Genomic DNA, 21,187 nt, shown 5'->3' with positions numbered 1-21,187 from the left:
ACAGGGAAAAAGGCCAAAATGGAGTAAATTAAAAAGACATTTAAGATAAAAGTTAAAAGGGTTCAGACTGATCTTGTCTTCAAACTGCTTTATGAAGGTTGATTTAGGTCTAGGTACCACTAAAAGGGAATTTGTTCAACATAAAATATAGAAAATAAAAAGTTATTTTCATTTTGTGTGCAACTCCGTGCAAACGAGTGAATGTGTTCATATGTGTATGTTTTTATGATGCATTCCAAAACTTCTCTAATTAGAAATACATTTACAGTCTGAACAGCCTTAATCAAACCAGTAATAATGAAACATCAACGAGACCGTGACAGCTGCACAGCTCTCTCTCTCTCTCTCTCTCTCTCTCTCTCTCTCTCTCCAAAACAGTAAGCAGGTGAAGGGCAGTGTGAGAAAGAGAGGGTGGAGAATGACAGGAAGACATAGCAGGTGAGGAAACAATGAGATGTGATGAGTAGAACAGAACACAGACTGACAGAAGACAGAAATTCAGTTTGAAAGCATTTGATGACATTATGGATTCTACTAACTGTGAGGTACCGACTATTTTCACATATACTACAGTTATTGTTATGCTGTTTCGTGTTTTTCACTTGCTGCGTTTTTTTCTAAAATGCAGGTCTTTGTTATGAGATGCTGACTGAAATCTAAAATGATTTAGTGAAACTGTTCAAAGTAAACTAAACAAGAAGCCAGTCACATACTTATTTGCTGTTTGCCTCAGATCCACAAATCAACTTCCTTTTTTTTTGCAAACTCAGCTGATGCAAAAATATACAAAATAATGTTATTGTTATTGACCATGAACGTGAAAATTGATGTGAAACCTCACATCACACTTCTTGATTCGAAAGTTTGTTTGCATAATATGCTTATGTAGGGTGTGTGATTTGTTGTGTGCGTGGATCACTTCTTGTCTGATATCATTTTATTATTTACAGATGCTTGTGATAGTGTTATCTGTAGCCATGGTGATGCTGACAGGTCACCTGGTAAATGGCCTCCCTATGGTAACTATGATATATGTTATAATGCGTATGATATATTATGTAAACATGTTGTAAAGACTTTTAGCATGCTGCTCGCTGAATTAGTGAATCTAATTGAATCCGTTTCAGAACCGAAGTCTAATGTGCACTTTAAAGATAGCGTTACTCAATTGGATGCATCCGTTACTAATTGTCTTTTGTGCTGTCATTTGCTTTGAGCAGGACGGTAAAGTGAGAAGACCCAGAGGCCTGTCAGAAGATTGCTCTTCTTTGTGTCCAGCAGGTGAGAGTGCATGTTTGGGCGTTATATTTCTCAGAGCCTTTTATGTCTGGCATGTGGCATCACTTTCTCTGAATTCGATCCCTGTTTGTGTGGAGAGCGTGAGCGTAGTACTTTTCTGTCACCACACTTCCCAGTATTACGAATGTGGTCTGAGCAAGAAATTGCTCAAGAAATCAGTGGTTATTTATTAAGTTTTTCTTCATCGTTCTTTCTTCTTCCTTTCTCCGTCTTTCTTTTTCTCTCGTGATGGGAAATGGTACGTTCTGAGACACAAGCGTCAACCACTTCCTTCATTAGAATGCCACTGCCTGTTTAAGCTTCTGTGTAACGTCCTGTTTTTGATGCTATTTCTCATCTCTACCCTTAAGAGACCTCAGTCAGCAAGTATGAGTGCATGTAAGTGTGTGTGCACGTACTGTGTGTGAGTAGCACCCACATCCGCCTTAAAGATATGCAGTGTGTGTGTGCCCTTTGAGCTGAAGTCTGCACAGTCAAATACAAATTGAGTTATTACGTCTTTAAATATGTTACGATTGTCATTTTTACTTTAATCTATTCCGTGCATTCATGTTTGGCAGTTATGTGTGCGTGCAATTTGTAAGAAATGCCCCTAAAGAGAAAATGGTAAATATTAGTTACGTGCTATTTGCACTAGGTGTAAGAGTTTTTAGATGCTATTTATACCTAGTGCAAATAGTGTCAGATACTACTTGCACCTCAGTGTATTGTAGTAAACTATTTGCAATAATAAAAACATATTTAGTGTATATGATTACATTTATTAAATTCATAAATGGATGCCACCTTATTAAGACATTAATTGATCCTGCCCTAAAGCCTATTAAACATTTTATTCCCACTGTTAAAATCTCGCTGGGCACTCCATTTCCACTTTTTAAATATTTTCGTAATTTTTTACTTAAGATAGACACCTCTGCGTGCGGTGGGAAAGGTAGAAGAAGGAGTTTACAAAAGTTAACACTACCCACCTTACTCTCCACACCCCCGATTCTGTTATCAGATTGGGTTTCTTTGGTAGTTATTTAACTGGGTCAATCATTGGTGGGAAGAGTTCATTTAAATAACCTCTACCAACAGGGTGGGCTTTTTCCACTCCAAAATAATTTTTCAATGCTTTTGCTTTCTCTTGTAAAAACCTTTGCGTCCCCCCCCCCCCCCCCCCCCCCCCCCCCCCCCCAAGAAACATTGTGTTCTCTTGCAAAACTTTTGTAAATTATGAGCTGGGAGGAAAAAATGTATTTCAGCTTTTTTTGCTAGTTTCTCTGGGGAGCACGATAGTTTTGCAGGAGAACGCAAATGTTTGGAAGCGAATGCAGAGTTTCTTAGGGGAATTAACGCATTATTTTTGCAAAAGAAAACGCAAATAATCATATGTTTTTATATCACCAATCACCATGTCACCTTAAAGGTATAGCAGAGGATCTTTCCAAATTTTAGATAAGACCCGCCCTCTCCACTTTTTGAAAAGTTTGATTGATTCACCAGAATGATTGACAATTAGGAGGACCAATAGTTTAGACTACCCACCAGGAAGTAAAACATCCTCTGCTATACCTTTAAGTGCTCTGTACATTTAATAGAGCTGTTGATTCAACATGTTCATTTAGTGCGTTAAAGTATTAGTAAGGGAAGTTATCCATAACATTCCTTCACACCTATCCACCATATTTTTTCGATGTGAAAGTAAGCGATTTCCTGTGAATGTGCAAGACTTCCAATTCATTAGCTGCTATAGGTAAAGAACTATAGAAGAATAACAGTGCAGGAAATAGTAAAACTAAAACTATTTGTGCTACAAGCCAATCACTGTGTGCAAAATTCAAACTGAATTTTAATTTAATTTGCAACCCTTAAAAAAACATGTTCTATATAGCCTATAGTATAAATATGGACAGTATGAATTAAATCCGGACGTACTACATCTGCCCTGTTGTTACTGTTACGTGACCTACCAGCGTCAGTTGCGTCGTTACATTTCAATTCATAAACCCCTCCCATGGCCTCATGGGACAGTAAAGTGTCCATCGACTGCATGCTTGTTGGAGAAGCCATTTTTAACATGTTTGGCTTCTGGCGTGTGCATTTTGAAGTTCAAAACCAGCAATGTCACCCCCTCGTTGCTGAGAAATATAATGTAGCGATTCAATAGCGAAGCTATTTCATTAATAAAAGTTGCAGGGCAGAGTTGATATCAAGTTTCTGTGCGCCGATCTCTGAGTGACGCAGTGTGTGTGCGCTTCAATGAAAACATCGCATTAATGTAGAACAGTGATTAAACTGACTTGGAACTACCTGTGCAATAAACAGAATCGAGTATTCAGACAGACCATGGTATAAATCATTTATAATAAATTCTGCAATATTCCATTAAAAAACCAGAATTGGCAATTGTCTACAGTGAAATGTGGTGTGACGGCCAAAGACGTCCGTCTGACGCATACGTACTTGCATTAGACCAACAATTTAATAGCCTCTATTTTCCTCACGATGACAAACTCGACTGACTGTAAAATCTATTGCTGTAAAATCTAAAATGTACATTTAAAATGTAACTGTATAGGCCAGTAACAGGCTTATGTTTAATGATATGAAAACAAAACAAACTAATATTGACTTCTAAAGCCCGTTTTTGCACACAAACAAAATATCAGAATTGTTATCATGTTTTTTTTTGGAAATGATACACTTGAATAAATAGGCTACGGTTAACTAATCAGCATCATGTAATTACTTCAAACAAATTGTTTATTTAAAAATGAAAAACATCTTGTTAGTTTTAATGAATTTGACCTTAATCCTCTTCTTGTTTTTGTTTTTTATTTGTCTTCCTCATTTCCACTTCCAATTTTTCCTCTCTGTCTTGCTGCCAAACCATCATCCCTCAGGACAATACCAGTCAAATTGTAAATGTGTTCAATGTCCCAGTGGTTTCTTCACCAGTGAGATGAACAGAGAATCCAGTTGCCACCGCTGCTTCCAGAGCTGCAAGGCTGGTATGAAGATCATTACACCTAATATACCCATGATAGTATAAACAAGATGAAGTGAGAATAGAAACAGGAAGTATGGCAAAAAGTGCTTCATTTTGAAAACACATTTGTGTGTGTGTGTGTGTGTGTGTGTGTGTGTGTGTGTGTGTTAGATTCATATATGGAGGTGTTGAAGGAGTGTACGGAGACATCAGATGTAGAGTGTGGCTGTCAGAAGGGTTATGAATGTACATCGGAAGACCAATACACAGGCCGTTGTCGGGAGTGTGTTCCCGTCACCACGCCTAGCCCGTCCTCTGACGTCCCTTCATCCACCACTTCATCCACCACTTCATCCATAAGTGCACAGAGCTTGCAGGGTAAGCATGGCTGTTTTCTTCTACATCAGGGTTTCCCAAACTGGGGTTTGTGAGGGAACTCCATGATGAAAAGCTAAAAAAAATTATTATATTGAATGTAAAATGAAAATAAATAAATGGGGCTATACGATAATCGTGATATAGCTTAGTGCGATAAACAAATTAAAGGCTGCATTTAAATTAAATAATTGTATAGTCTGATGCTTTTTTATTATTATAATAACCAAAATAAAAAAATGTATAGTACAAATTTAATTCACAACAGTAATATATTTATGTCTTTTATTTTTATAGAGTTAAAACATACTATTACTACTATTACTATTACTACTACTACTACTACTACTAATAATAATAATAATAATTACTATACTATTATTATAGAACCATAGTTAAATTATTGTAATATTAAAGCAGAACTTTTTTACATAGTTACAAAGCATCTCTATATCTATATTTTTCTCTATATGAGTAAGCACTGTTTGTGAACTCGCTGAAATGCCTGGATTATAGTCTTGAACTTTTTTTCCAGAAAGTACACGTCATAATATTCCTCATTTAAATAATTCCCACCCAAGGCATAATATGCAAAAAAGGGGGCGAGGCCTGGTTGAGTTGCTTTAGTAGTGCGTTGAAACTCGTGGTTATGGTGAGGGGTGTTTCCAAAACACACTCGAAGCAGTTGACCAATCAGAACGCACTGGTCCAGCCGACCAATCAGAGCACATTGCGCTTTTCGGAAGGAGGGGCTTCATAGAGACATAATCTAAACAGAGCGTAACTGACAGACTGGGAAGAAAGGTGCTCAAATAAATGGAAAATAATGTGTTTTTTGATTATCCAAGCATGGAAACCTATTCTAGTAGAGCCACAAACAAAATCAAGACTTTGAAAAAAAGGGCATAATATGGCCTCTTTAATCTCAGTGGGTACTTTAAAGCAACACTGAGTAAAATTTTTTTACCTTAAAATAATGTTTCCAAAATGGTTTCAGTGGTTCATCAAGTCGTGACAGGGTGAAAGGCACTTCTGGATTCGCTTTGCAGCCCTATATCTGCTATAACCACACTATGCAAGTTTGCCAAACCGGGTCGCGTTTCTGTAGTTCGAATGAGACATAAGAAAATTTGACTTACGTCAAGCGTTACAATAGTCATTATTTAGTTTTTCTTCGTTTCTGATGTCACAATACATCATACTTTCGTGAAATCATGCAACATTCTCTACCTTGTCTGTGGACAGCGTTCATTCAAAGCCTGTGCTGGATAAACAGCGAGCGTGCGTGCGACAGTAGACTGCGGGCGGCGAAATTATTTACGACAGCGGTAATGGACAATTCCGCTTCCAACCTGTAGGGCGACCGAAGAGGAAAAGTTCCTTAGTGTTGCTTTAAATAAATATTCTAAAAGGTTCAGCTGACAAAAAAGTTTTCAAACCCCTGTTCTACATGATGTGTTTAAACACTTGCGGTATTTTAAATTCATAAAAAAAAGGAAGTAGGGAAGATTCGTATGCTTGAATCAAGATTGGATTGCGGACTGAGGACCTCAGACTTTCAAGGGCTTTAGGGCCTGACAGCAGCAAGGGCCCCCAGGGCCCTCGTCACATGTCCTGTCCTCGACTTCTGTCCTGATTTCTTTGAGGGGAGGGTCTATGGGCGGGGGTATATTTATGGGCTTTTTCAGATCTTTCAAACAAATGGACAAAATAAGCTTGTGCAATTTACATATGAATGCGACCAGAGACAACGGAAAAACACGTTGAGTTATGAGGGAGTGTGAGAACGCTATGAGTGAGTGTTAGAAATCAGGAATAGTGAGAGAACATTGTGCTTGGTAAGTTTTTCATCTTCAAACCAAACTTGGGTCTCCAGCCGACAAAGTTTAAATCCGGTCTGGCTAGCGCGACTCCCATAATGTTTACGCATTAGTGTCGTCCACTTGTGATCCGATCAACCAAAAAACATCCTAATACCAGGTGTATACAGAGCCATCCAGTGCATTCTGATCACTCGGGCCCTCAGCTAGTTATACTCATATTATCCTATTATTAGCCTATTAAAACATGCTTTTCCAGTTTTTGTTTTAGCCCAATCATACTTCTGCCAGTAGGAGGAGCAGGAAGTGGGCTTGAATCTTTATGGATGACCTATTTTTGTATTACCCTGGTTCAAGTCACAAAAAGCCAATAGGATTTTTTTGATTATTGCAGAAAATAAGCTCTGTGACCAACAAAAGTTCTTACACACTTTGTTTATCATGGTAATCTTCACAAATGAACACAACTTTTACGAATTTAGAAGCCTGCAGTCACATGACTCCACCGTCACCACCACTAAACTTCTGACAACTCTTTCTATCTTTACTAGTGAGTAGATATTTGGATATTTAAGACCCTGGTTTATGCCTATTTTTAGATTTTGAAGTACTTTTTGCTGTCATCTAATGATAGCACCATTTAAGACCACTTTCCCATATAGGACGTTTTTCATCTCACCTGTTCAGCTATTCATCTCAACATAAATAGTAATGCTAATTCACTTCCTTGTGCTTATTTCGCAGTTGACTATAATTTGGTGTGGATTTTTGGGTTAATTTTGGTCGTGTTAACTGCCATCATCCTTACACTCTTCTTCCGGCACTGCAGAAAGAAAGAGAAGGAATGTTTTAAGCATTGTGAGTAATACACACATACATGATCACAAACATATTTCATCTTCTTTTTGGGTCAATCTGTCTCACCTCTCATTGTTTCTCCTCTCCATTAGTTGTCAGGCAGTGCTCTCTGGGTAATATAGAGGTAAGGGACGAGTGAGTGCACATTTGCACAGTATTTTAACATACATTATATGACTGTCTTATATATATATGACCTATATATGACATATACTGAATGTCTTTCAATTTCTTAAGGTGGACAGTGAGACCAAACCTTCTCCTAGCCAACCGGATGAGCAGCGCCACCCACAGGAGATGCTGTCACATGCCAGCAAACCCACCAATCACAGCACAGACTGCTCTTTTCATCAGCCAGTCAGCTCAGAGCAGGCTGTGCCTCCAGCTGGCAATTTAGGTACTATAAAAGGATGCTTTTTGTGATTTTCATCTTTTATTAAAAGGGTCAAACACATTATGCTCTTTTTTTTTTTTTTTTTTATCTATTAATTTGTTTAAACATATGAACTTTATGGCATGAAGTAAACTACAAATAATGTGTATCATACCATAATAAAGAATAATGAAATTCTTGAAAAGAGCATTAAAAAACATTAAAAGAATGAAAATCTTGAAAAGAAAACCTTATCAAGTAGTTTGGCATAATCTTTTATTATCATTTGTTAACAAAACTGCTTCACTGCTTATTAATATTTGAAAAATATTTGATTTGTCTTTGAAATCATGTCATGTGGTCAAACCAATATGAATAAACATGCAGTAAAAAAAAAAAAAAAAAGTGAATGATATAGAAATGAGACTTTTTTTGGTCCCCATGAGGAAATCAGCTTATAAATCATATAGAATAGTTTAAATCTGTTATGGGTAGGTTTAAGTTTAGGGGATAAAATATACAGTTTGTACAGTATAAAAACCATCATGTCTATGGAATGACCCCATAAAACATGAAAACCCAAAATGTGTGTGTGAGTACACTCCCGTGTATTTAATGTATAACATACTTTGGACTTTCACCACATTACAGTTTTACAGTCATTACATTTTTTTGATGCAATGTTTTTCAAAATAACATGAAACCAATATGAATACAAACATTTCTAACACCTTTTAAACTATTTTTCCTTTTTCTTTTCTTGGACACTTATTTGTCATTGACCCACACAAATTTGAATGAGAAAAAAAAGAAAGCAAATAGTATAAAAATGTAAACATTCTGTTTCTCGCAGGCCCTCTCCACATCTACGGTCCCCAGACAGTTTTTGTTAGTTTGCTCAATCAGTTTGGATGGGATGGAGGAGAGAAAAAAGCACATGAACTCCAAGCAGAATCCCTAAATAACAGCAACGCGTCCTATCCTCAGTCTCCTCCCGTCCATCTGTCTGAGGAGGAACGGAGCAGAGAGAACGACTTTATCTTCTTCCCATCTCAGGAGCAAGGGAAAGAGTGCCACATATCTAAAGAAGAGGTGCTGTGAGGGATCATGGGAAATTTGTGTCCGTTCTTCATCCGTACTGTTCGACTGCTGTGTGGTTTGTTTTAACTGATGCTTTATGAGTACCCAGTTTTAAAGCTCTAACCCAGGCAGGGGATTTCAAAGAGAAGCTGTGTTAGGGGAAGACCTGAGTGACAGAATGGATGACAAAAGTGTTGCGTATGAGTTCATGCCAGCTTTTGAAATATTCCCCATACAGTAGTACGTTTATGCGGAACCACTGATTCTAAACCATCAGAACAGCAGTGGGATCCTAATGTTGATTTTGTGAAGAGTCGATACCACAGGCTTTCAGTTCACTGCTGGTCTTATGATGCTTGAATGACCCTCAGGAACGAAGTGGAATCTCAGTGCCTCTTTTCAAAGTGTTTGAAGGCAAAGTGCAGCTCTAAAACACTCAGAAGATTCACATATACTGTATGTTGAAATATTTATTTTAAGTAAAGTTTATTGAAGTTATTGTAACTGCAGTGTGCCCCATAATTTCCTTTAGATCGATCGATTGATTCTATCTAAATTGGATCTATTTAAAGGGAATGAATATCTATTTAGTGACTTATGGGGCATTTTGAATCTTGACATATACCATTATTAAATAGTAAACATTTTTTATTTATAGCTGTTATTAATTCTGTTACAATTGTTAATATAAAAAAAAACAGTGTTTTTGCCCTCACATGGTTTATCATTGTTCAATCATGTTAAGTCCCTGGTTGATGTTGTCAGTGTTCTTCCTCTTTTCTTTGGTTTTTGTGTGGCAGACATGATGGATTGTGCTGTCAAAAAAGCCCTGACATTTTGATGTTGGTCTGGAAATGTCAACATTGTTTCTTCGCTGGGAACTCAATAAGCACAGCACAGGAACATTGCGTCATCATGTATTATATTGTATATTCACTGTAATGCACATATTTGTTTAACCTGATATTGATTGTAAAGTGCAATAGAAATCAATAAAAGTTTATTTTTTGGTATTAAATTCACTACTAAATTCATTTCACTGCAACATGGACTTACAAATATAATTCCCTTTTCTGTTTTATGCAATTGGATAGATAACATGAAATTGTTCTGGGCCCCGTGGTTTGACATGCTATATACAGGCAGCTTTGATGACCTCATTATTTGAGACATTAGGTGTGTTGGGCAGCCGATGTGAAGGCGGGGAGGAGCTGCAAACGGAGACGTGAAGTCCGACACTTTCTGCTTCCCGTAGTGACGCTCGCGCTGTGTTTCCATATTTTACCACAGCTGAAGTGAAATAAAGGCAATATTTGTCAAATGCACAGACTTTTCAGAGATATTTTAATTCAATTATGTACTGCTTCATACAGCGTCTGTTTGTACAAGAATAACGTTCCAAATAAGCCTATACTATTTAAAAACCAATGTAGTGAGGTCTACGTTTTTTTTAATCAGTTTTATTTTGATTAACATGAGACAATATAAAATCACAACTACATGAAAGGAGATTTTACAGTTATATCGGGCCAATCGTGAAACAGCTGTGTCGTCATCAGAGCTCGTGCAGCCCAGAGCCATATATATACATCTCTATATGGCTCTGGTGCAGCCGCTCTTGAGAAGCTCTCTTGAGACGCTCTCTGCGGCTGCTCTCGAATCGCTCTCGCGGGACTCTGATGTCATACATCACATTCACGTGGCGTCTGCGCTGTATCAAGTCGGACACAAATTCTAACCGGCATGCACTGCTTAAAATCAGCCGCTGATCGGTCTGCACAGAGCTGCATGAAGTCGAACAAGCATATTACTTTTAAAGAGATAAAAATTGTGAAAAGAAATGTTGAGCAGGTACCTAACAAAGACTTTCCCTTGACATTTATATACAGTTTAACAAAGTTCACGTGGATTTTGTGCATTAACTACCCAATTATAAATACAAACAAGTGTGCAGAGAAGAAAACCTAAAGATTAGCTCTATGTCGAATGTTGAATGTGTCTTTATGTGCAGTGAGAAGTCGTATATTTGACTATTTCTCAGGATGGACTGTCATTCTCACTGAACCTTCAGATGAGGCACTTCTTCACCTCTCACTCTTCTCTTGAGTAAATGGCAGCAGCAGTTTTGTCCTAAAAGTACTCGATCCTTAGACGCATCAGCGGCCTTCTTCCTCCTCCTTTCTCAGACATCCTCCAGTTTCTCTGTCTTTCCACACACCTCCTGCACTGGCATTGGTACCTCATCTTCCTTTGTGCACTGACTGAATTCAGAGTTCTTTTTGGAGCGCCAGAGACCTGAAGACCCAGTACGATACACATCATTAAAGACTCATTCCTGCTATGCAGTACAATTTCATGCCATCTTTTAATATATTGAGTGAAATATTAAACTCAAAATGTATATATATATATATATAGAAACCACATAAATTAGTTTTAATTTGATCACATATACAATGAAATTACTATAGAAGTTAATTATAAATAATGTATGTTATGTTTCTAATAAAAATATTATAAGTTGGTCAGTCCATCACAGAAAATATAATATAATATAATATAATATAATATAATATAATATAATATAATATAATATAATATAATATAATATAATATAATAATATTATTTTTAATGAATATATTATAAACAACACTCGGAACAGTTAATCAGTCCATCATAGATATTATTATATTATATTATATTATATTATATTATATTATATTATATTATATTATATTATATTATATTATATTATATTATATTATATTATTTCTAATAAATATATTATAAACAACACTCTGAACAGTTGGTCACTCCATCACAGATAATATAATATAATATAATATAATATAATATAATTTCTAATGAATATATTATAAATAGCACACAGTTAGTCAGTCCATCATAGATATTATTATATTATATTATTTATAATAAATATATTATAAACAGCACTCGGAACAGTTAGTCAGTCCATCATAGATATTATTATATTATATTATTTATAATAAATATATTATAAACAGCACTCGGAACAGTTAGTCAGTCCATCATAGATATTATTATATTATATTATTTATAATAAATATATTATAAACAGCACTCGGATCAGTTAGTCAGTCCATCATAGATATTATTATATTATATTATTTCTAATAAATATATTATAAACAACACTCTGAACAGTTGGTCACTCCATCACAGATAATATAATATAATATAATATAATATAATATAATATAATATAATTTCTAATGAATATATTATAAATAGCACACAGTTAGTCAGTCCATCATAGATATTATTATATTATATTATTTATAATAAATATATTATAAACAGCACTCGGAACAGTTAGTCAGTCCATCATAGATATTATTATATTATATTATTTATAATAAATATATTATAAACAGCACTCTGAACAGTTGGTCACTCCATCACAGATAATATAATATAATATAATATAATATAATATAATATAATATAATATAATATAATATAATATAATATAATATAATTTCTAATGAATATATTATAAATAGCACACAGTTAGTCAGTCCATCATAGATATTATTATATTATATTATATATCCTGTGCTATGTTAGCCATGAGAAAAAAATATACTGAAAAGCATTATACATTTCTATAAATGTTTGCGAGTGTCACCACAGCTACAGATAAAGCCACAATAAGCTTTTGGAGCAAACTTATCAATCCATCTTAATGGATGATGCAGAGGAAACTGACCAATAAGAGAACATATTTTCTCACATGTGACTTGCATAAACACATTTTGGTATGCTTCGAAATGTTGCTTCATAAAAGTGAACCGAACCAGAAAGAAATTGCTACACTGTAACAAATTAAGTCCCTGTTTGGGAACAAAGCAAACAATTTACAGGTCTGAAAATGCCCTTATACTAACATACTGTTCATGCATTGGAATGTCAGTGTATCTTGAGTCATGCAAGAGTATAAAGAGCACTTTAGCGGTTTTGTTTGTGAATTATAGTGGCACTGACCGATTGATGCTGACATGATCCATCCACATGGTCGTGCATGTCTGCTGATAAGAAGGAAACAGGTGAACAGAACGCACACACACACACATGCAAAACACAGACTCACCGAGATCCACACATTATCTGGAAGAGGTTGATAGAAAGGGAGCAAATGAATGGAGAGAAGGAGAGAGAAAGAGTAAACAGGTCAGTAGAGAACTGTGTGTGTGACAGTCTGTCAGCTGGAAATACCACAACAGTCCAAATATATGTAAATGTTTATAAAATGAATATAACAGGCTGAGAACAGCGCGTCAGGGTTCAGATACTCACCCTGGGTGTGCGGTGCTGTTCTAGAAAAAGTAGTACTAGGGGACGTAGTAGATGTCTGGACTTTCACACACATCTCGCATTTGTGACTGTTTGGACTGCATTTGTAGCCCTCATCACATGTACACACAGCATCTCTTTTCGGAGTACAGTTCTTCTCATACTTCATATCTGCAAAATCAAACCAGTGAAAGGGGTTATGTAGAACTGTATGTGTCCATCTGTGTTTCTTCAACTGTGGTACTTCCTTAAATCACTCACTAGTTCATTAAATGTATATTTTTTCCCCTGAACTTTCATTAAAAATGTAATTTCCACCATATACCAAATCACTATTCTATTTTGTTGAGTAAATGGTGGACATTTTAACATTTTAAAACTGCTGCATATTACTAATGCTAATTTCTTTTTTTATTTATTTATATACAGAATTGAAAAAAAAGGGCAAAATTTTACACAACCAGAGTTTCATTGGAAATGACCCACAATAGAAATGTTCAATAATCAATATTCAAATTTACATTTACTTTCCTCTGTTTTATCACATTTCATCTCAAAAGATGCTCTAAACTGAATATAAATAAATTTACACAAAAACTATTAAAATAGTTTGTTGATTATTCTCTTAAAGGTATAGCGGAGGATCTTTCCAAATTTTAGATAAGACCCGCCCTCTCCACTTTTTGAAAAGTTTGATTGATTCATCAGAATGATTGACAATTAGGAGGACCAATAGTATAGGTTACCCACCAGGAAGTAAAACATCCTCCGCTATACCTTTAATTTAAATCATAATAGCATAAATGCAATAATTAATATTATTTTTATGGTTCATTTTTGTAGCTGTTCTAAAACTTAGGGTCTTGGAAAATAGTAAAACTATAAAAGCTGTAACTACAGTATGTAGCCTACAGTATGTAACCAAGTACACAAACTTTATTAGGGGCAAAACTGTTTTCATACAACATTCATAATCTCTGTAAATGGTTATAAAATTAGTTTTCACACCAAGAACGATAACTATTAAGATTACTATAATAGCGTCCACACCATCGGTCGACATTGTTCTGTTTATTATAAGCCCGTACTTGTCTGTCACTTTAAATGCTCAAGCTCGAAATAGCAGGATTGATTTTGATTGGCTGTCAATGTTTTTATCACTCAGCAGCTGAATGAAATCCTGAAAGTGATTCCAATGATATCGTACTCTGTGGCTGTGCCGTTATCGTTATAGCTGTTCTTTAATATTGAGAATGATTTTTAGAACTACATCTTTATCGTTATCTTTATAGTTACCGTCCTTGGTGTGAATGGACCTTAAAACTGTAAAATGTACACATAAACGCATTTGAAAAGTAGATTTAAAAATACAAAAATAATGTGACCTTCATATAACAAAAAGGAAACGCTGAAATCTGTTTGAGTTTGAGTACAAACCAACCCCAAAGACATAAAAGCACCTGTCTTTACCCATATGTGACTGCTTACTAAAGCACAGTCATTTCACCAAGACACAAGTGTCAAAATAAAACAGCAAACTCAAACACAGTTTTTTTTTTTTTTGCTGACTCACAATTAACTTCTAGATCCACCTCAGGATATTCACTTTTCATTTCTACTCATCTTTTTTAGCACAAGACTCAGCATGGTTATGTGACCTTAAGCATCTCCAATCAGAGCTAAAGAATCATATGGCACAGGTTTCACAGAATCATGTGCAAACTTTCTGCATAATTTACATAATTTTCAGCAGTCATTCATATTGAAAACAACATTTGTACAGAATTCACTTCCACTGTTAATAAAACAGTTCAGTATTGTTGGTCACCAGCATGGGATGTTGCTGGTTTAACATAGTCAATGGAAATGTATGCTTGTCTTTTTTAGCAGGGTCCCAAACATATCAGCAATATTTCTTTGTTCAGTTACGTAAAACATTACTTGCACTTCCTCTCCTTTTCCTTCCTACTACCTGTTTACAAGTATTTTGTTTCTACTTGTTATTTAATCGTCAAACTGAATCTACACATTAAAAAAAGTTGCAGCCTTAAATTTTGAAGTACAATCAACTTGGATGTTTAAGTCATTTCAACTTAAATTACATTAAACTGACTTAAAAAAAATGATTTGAATCTTGAATAACTTATTAAAAAAAAGTTGAAAACTGCTTAACTTATTTTGATGAGTAAAGCTATGTAAAAACATATGTTGTCATAACTTACTGATCATATATTTTAATCACAGTGATTTAGCAAGGCTTTTGCATATCAAAACATCTCAGACATCTCAGTAGGCAGTTATTTCCGTTCCGAATAATAAATTCCGTCGCTCAGGTGCCATTTTTTTCCAGAGCTACACATGTATTTTTAACGTTTGCTGTCCCATATCATGTTGGTTACCAGACACTCAGACATTTCTCAGACCCCCACCTACCTCCATACTAAAAACCCACCATGATCTGCTGAAGGGGAAGCCCCTATCTTGTTTTACTGTCATGTTTGGTATTTCTAGTTTACTGATTCATCTGAAGATTCAGAACACAGCCAAACGAATCATTGAATGAACATAAAACATGTTTCGTGACATCACAAACAAAGAAATGGAGTGGACGTACTTTCTTTGGTGCACATCGTGCATTGATGACAATCAAGAATGTCATTATAGACGTCCAGGTAGTAGCCGGTTTGGCATGTGGCACACTTAGTATCAGGTGAGCCTCTTCCGCATCTCTTTTCCATATGCTGTCCTGTTTAAACACACACAAAGACAGGGAAACACATGTAATGAGATGTACTGGCAGAATCATGCTGACTCTGCTGCTGTACAGGCAAAATGATAACAGTGTGGCATTCAACACTGACTAGTTTGAGAGTTTACCAGTTTGAGTTCAGAGAACAAGTCATCCTTATACGAGAAACCTGATGTGTCATTCTAAGACGTTAGGTAAATGTCATCAAACCATAGATCAACTGAACCCTGAAATATTCTTACATAATACAGCCGGTTTTGATATGATCAAAGGGTACATCCAGTCTTTTTCAATTGAAATATGCCTTGATTAAGTCTGCATAAACAGTCTGCAATCAATTTAGTCTCTAAAATTTGATTATTCCTATACATTCCTATTTTAGATTTTCCTGCTTTATTACACACGTATTTGGTTCATACATGTTTGTTTAACTCAATACAGCCCTCTAAACTAAACTCCATTTATCATGTTAATTATCTAATCTTAACATTTTAACTCTTCTCAAGTTCAACTCTGACTCAACTGTGCTCATTTCTCCTCAAACTGTCTTATGATTGCACTCACAGTGATGAGGTAGCATTTCATTTACCTGGTTCACATTTTTTGCAGCACTTATTATTTTCGAAGTACTCTGTGCTTTCATCGCACGTCCGTGATTGGACGAGAGGAAGGACATGTGATGAGAGCAGGAGGACAACGAGCAGGGCAAGCATCTTACTGGAAGAGAAAAAAAGAAGTTTGTGAAGGTTCAGAATGACACATGAGACCTGGAATGACTTTAAATGTGTTAGCAGCGTATGTAAAGAGTCATACAAATCATAAATGCATTACTTGGCTGTCAATGACAGATAAAGACGGCCTTTCTTGTTAAATGCTCAATGTAGCCTACTAATTATTAATAAATAACTTTTGTAACTTTTCCATTTGTATTAAGTTCTTCATTTATTTTAAGATCTTTTAGCACTAAGTTATGATCAAATACATATAGGCTACACTACAATATATATAATTTGCTAAATGCAATTTATGCTAAATGCAACACACACATATTGCATTGCACATATTGAAACAGTCTTTTTAAAATAATTACACAGCGTCGACAAACTAAGTTGATATTGTGGCTTTAAGATGCATGTGTCATTATATTATTACATTTTTTACCAAAAATCAAGCTCGAATGGAGTTACAAGGTTTTTGACCAGCGCTTTTCTGGAAATTTCGGAGAATTTCTCTGAATCAACCAACAGGTTATAAAATTTACTGTAGCTATGTAGGCACTAGGCTTTTTCTATCAGTTGGTCAAAAGCTTATGTTATTATAAAAGATGAAGTGCTACGCACAGGCTGCTAGACTACACTCTTCTTCACTCATCAGATATGCCAACATAAAACTTTGATCTGTATATATATATATATATATATATATATATATATATATATATATATATATATATATATATATATATATATATATATATATATATATATATTGCGTTTCTTGAGTAAAGATAACGCTGTACTTATTCAAACAAACCGTTCTTTATTTACCCTTGCATTGCAGACAAGCAGAGACGGTCCAAACTGCATGCGGCACTTCATTCGCCATCTAGGTGGGTTTATGAGGTTTTTACCATAGACTATTTTCCAATAATTTGAAGATCCAATTGAGTTACGAGTCACGATTAGGCTTAGTCACAAGCTCTACTTAATACCTTTCGTTGGTTAAATATTTGCAAAACCCACAGACAGACATAACGAGTGACTTGTGTTTGACTTGAAGCAGCGCTGCGCAGACCGATGATTGGCAGCCTGACATCAAAGTACCGCGAGAGTGATTAGAGAACAGGCGGCTCCTTATGCTTTCGAATCACTCTCGCGGTACTTGATGTCAATACAACAATTGGGCTGTGCATCGCCGCTTCAAGTCAAACACACCTGATCATTTATGGAAAAAAAGGACAAAATATGGAGATACGTCGTCTGACAGCGATGGTATGTATTTTTAACTAGCCTAGGTTTTGATAAGTTATAATAATTGATCTTTAATCCAAAACGAATAAAATGTTGCTATAACGAACAATAGGTTAGTAGCCTCGTCCTCTATGTGAATGGAATACATAAGTACATATGTAAGTGAATGTAATAAGATTATACAACAATCTCAATGATTATACAACAATCTTTTGAGCATTCTTAAAATAAAAACCAGAATAGGTGACCCTGGCTGACTTACTAAATTCAGCTTGACCCAGTTGCGTGAATATTCTATATTTTAGGCTTTAATTTTTATTCTCTTGAACTTTTAATGAACATTGATATAAACATTTGTACCCTTACAATAAGATTATTATAGCTTGTGCATCACAGTACATTTTAACTAGCTTGCTATTTTTTTTTTTCATACCTGTTAAATCCTTTTATATTCGCAATGAGAAAGAGTAAAGTCTTACCTTGAGACAGTGTACGAGCAGGGAGTCAGTGATAAAACGACAAGAGATGTGAGTTAGTCAGGCCCCTCTGAAACTTTGAAGATGAGGGGACAACATTTCAGCATTAAATCTATCAGAATGTCAGATGAGTCATCTATGAACTAACATTCAGAAAACGTTATTGATGACTTTGCCGTAGGACCCCCAACTGAAGCAGCATTGCTCTCTGTTAATATTTCTCCTGCTCTCTTTCCTACCCCAAAGTTTCCATCAAATGTTTCATGTCTTGTTTTAACTTTCAAATAGTTCCAAAACAAACTCTCTCTTTCTCTCCTTTCTCACTCTCTTTGAAACAAATACATGCGCACAAAAAAACACTCCAGATGAAAAGGGTCTCATTCTGAGTAAAACCATGAGTAAAAAAAGAAGAAGCTAGCACTACAACAGCTACTCATTCTGAGACATGAGATTAGTAGTGAGGTCAATGCTGAAATAACGTCCGATTCACACAGAATCAATGAAGCTCATCATCTTATTCTGAGCTCAGATTAATAAAGATGAAGACAAAGACTGGTTAGTGTAAAGTACATTATGTCTGAAATCTGCCTCAATGGTTTTTTTGTGGATTATTTTACAAAGCATATATTCACTTTGTTTTATCTTAATCTGTCTCCCCAACTGTTGTTCACACATATGAGTTGTCAACTCGTTGGTTTTATTCAGAACTGATACCACAAAGAGTGAAGAGTCATGTCTTTCTTGTAGACATGCCACTATAGCACACGTGCATACACACAAGAGCAGTTAGGTGTTTACAGTAAAAGGAGGGCTTACCACAACATCACTACAACCACTAAGATATTGTGAAATTGGTACATACAGATAACATCACATGCTGACAGGCAAGCGACCTTAAAGTACTCTAGTCTTTAAGTAAAAGAGTTTTCCCCCTTATGAGTGAGACCCCTCTTCAATGCTGTCATATTAGATCAATTTGATTTTCTATTCTGTCAAAAATGTTATTGTGGAGGTGTGGCAGTGTGCTTTTTATTTCAGTACTTTCCTCTCAAAGTTTTCACACTTTCCCTTATAAGTGACATTTGATAGCAAATTGTGAAATAACTGATGTTCTTTTGAGTTAAGGGCTGCAGATGAAAATCCTGGCAGATAATGTAATATTTTCTTTTCGGATTTGCATTTGAAATTTTAGTAAACTGGTCAGAGAACCTGTGTTCTCCTTTATACTGCAGTATCCAGATTCAGGTAATGTCTTAAAGGAGGCCTATTATGCAAATTCACTTTTACATGGTGTTTGAATATAAATGTGTGTTGGTAGGGTACACAAGCAAGCACCCTATAATGCTAAAAATCAACACACTCCTCTTTTTGTAATCCCCATAAATCATAAGCGGTGTCTCAGAACAAGCCGTTTGCAGTTTCTATGCAAATGTGACGTCACAAATGCTTATGCCCCGCCCACATCTGCTGATGGACTCCGCCTTATTAGCATAAACTCTGCCCTGAATGAGCTATACACAGTCCGCCGTGTTTATCTCCTCGCCAGAGCATTTCACAGCAGCATTCAAATAAGAAATGTATTCTTATTAAAGCTACTAAGTTATTAAATCAAGAGCAGTGAGTGATTTTCTGTTTTTCTTTTGTTGTTTGATTCATATTAACAGCATATATAACAGTAGTACTGTATATTACGCTGCTTTCATTTTATTACACAGATCTAATAAATCCCCATTTCTTTACTTGCTGTTTACGTTAACAGACATAACCGACTGTGTTTATGTGAACTTTGTGTGTTTTTGACACAACCTTGTGTGTATTTGACAGTTTAAGTGCAATATGACATGAAAGAGAACTTAGTTTAATACTCATGGGGCGCGCCGCCAGCTCTCTGTGCGCGTGCTTCGGATGTGTGCGCTCAGAAAACCATATATCAGTAGTTTAGACTGATATGGCTTTTAAACGCATGCAGATAATACACTTTCACGATGATGAAGAACTGCAATGTCGTGAGAGCGTGACCGCGATAGAGATGATAATTAAAACCAATCAGATGTTTTAGATTTAGGCATCTGAGATTATGATTATGATGCTCTCCAAGAAGGGGGTCTCCAATCAGAGACCACTTTGAGGAGATTGCAGGCAGTTTAATGACACCAAACATGAGATGAAGGTACAAACTCAGCAATCAGAGACAGAAAATTAACAAACAAAACAGGACTACACAGACAACAAGTCTGGCGCAAACAGAAAGTCCTTCTGTGAGTCTAATGTAGATATACTCTGACCTCTCAGTCTATTTTATTAAGTACAGGTCTGTAGGAATTGGGAGCAGGTGATTAAGGCTGATGAAGATCATCTCTTGACAGGTATATCAGAAGGAGGACAGGTACATCTCTCTATGGAGAAAATGAATGGGATTCTTATTTACGGAACCCAACTGTTGCCCTCTATGCCATCAGTCAAAGGTAAGTCGGCTACAAGAGACTATGGCTGAATCCGAAATTGTCCCTATACCCTCAAATAGAGCGTTATTTAAGGGGAGAGCCATTTGTAGTGGTGTCCGAAACCATATTTCATGTTTATTAAACTAAGTGAGTATTAAACTCATGTTATTGAGTGCACTCATTCAATCCCACATTGCACCGCAATAACGAGTGTACAACTGATGTACGCTCAACGCCTGTCCGAATTCGCTCACTCCTTTTTATTCACTCTTTCAAGTGAACATTATTAGTGGACTAACGTAGAGAATAGTGAATGAGGGATTATAGATTCAGCCTACCTGCAGTTTTCTGCCCTGCTGATATTTAAAATAACTGCTCATGACACATTGTTTAATGTCTTAAGGACAATGTCTATAATACCTATAAAACTGTT

General features: G+C 35.7%; 2 protein-coding genes across 7 annotated transcripts; one reads left to right on the top strand and one right to left on the bottom strand.

Annotated features, from left to right (window-relative positions):
• Positions 1-389: 389 nt before the first annotated feature.
• LOC309484187 (uncharacterized protein) lies at positions 390-9,797 on the top strand. Its single transcript, XM_082150463.1, has 9 exons — positions 390-545; positions 951-1,019; positions 1,221-1,281; positions 4,188-4,295; positions 4,445-4,651; positions 7,213-7,326; positions 7,419-7,450; positions 7,564-7,723; positions 8,553-9,797. The coding sequence occupies exons 1-9, from the start codon at positions 525-527 to the stop codon at positions 8,798-8,800; spliced, it is 1,020 nt and encodes a 339-aa protein (XP_082006589.1). The 5' UTR covers positions 390-524; the 3' UTR covers positions 8,801-9,797.
• Positions 9,798-9,935: 138 nt separating this feature from the next.
• LOC309484205 (tumor necrosis factor receptor superfamily member 11A) lies at positions 9,936-20,680 on the bottom strand. Of its 6 annotated transcripts, none has more exons than XR_014200734.1 (7): positions 17,412-20,680; positions 16,454-16,581; positions 15,730-15,861; positions 13,119-13,286; positions 12,807-12,929; positions 10,868-11,074; positions 9,936-10,069 (listed from the first exon to the last, which is right to left on the bottom strand). XR_014200734.1 is itself a non-coding variant. In XM_082150487.1 (7 exons), the coding sequence occupies exons 1-6, from the start codon at positions 17,417-17,419 to the stop codon at positions 10,910-10,912; spliced, it is 645 nt and encodes a 214-aa protein (XP_082006613.1). In that variant the 5' UTR covers positions 17,420-20,680; the 3' UTR covers positions 9,936-10,069; positions 10,868-10,909. The 6 variants fall into 6 exon arrangements, 5 of the variants coding, with proteins under 5 accessions (XP_082006613.1, XP_082006610.1, XP_082006612.1 ...); XM_082150487.1 differs by having other exon boundaries at positions 12,807-12,850; XM_082150484.1 differs by lacking the exon at positions 9,936-10,069 and having other exon boundaries at positions 10,107-11,074.
• Between the last annotated feature and the right edge of the window lie 507 nt (positions 20,681-21,187).

Source organism: Leuciscus leuciscus (genome assembly GCF_965113295.1).
Source record: "Leuciscus leuciscus genome assembly, chromosome: 20".
NCBI lineage: Eukaryota > Metazoa > Chordata > Actinopteri > Cypriniformes > Leuciscidae > Leuciscus > Leuciscus leuciscus.
This window is presented reverse-complemented; position numbering and strand designations above follow the sequence as displayed.

Excerpts from the sequence above, each read along its gene's own strand:
- LOC309484187 (XM_082150463.1), top strand. The coding sequence starts at position 525 with ATGGATTCTACTAACTGTGAG. Across the intron at positions 546-950 it reads TGGATTCTACTAACTGTGAG|ATGCTTGTGATAGTGTTATC; the intron begins GTACCGACTATT and ends TATTATTTACAG. Across the intron at positions 4,652-7,212 it reads AAGTGCACAGAGCTTGCAGG|TTGACTATAATTTGGTGTGG; the intron begins GTAAGCATGGCT and ends CTTATTTCGCAG.
- LOC309484205 (XM_082150484.1), bottom strand. Across the intron at positions 15,862-16,453 it reads CTGCAAAAAATGTGAACCAG|GACAGCATATGGAAAAGAGA; the intron begins GTAAATGAAATG and ends GTGTTTAAACAG. Across the intron at positions 11,075-12,806 it reads GATCATGTCAGCATCAATCG|GTCTCTGGCGCTCCAAAAAG; the intron begins GTCAGTGCCACT and ends CTGGGTCTTCAG.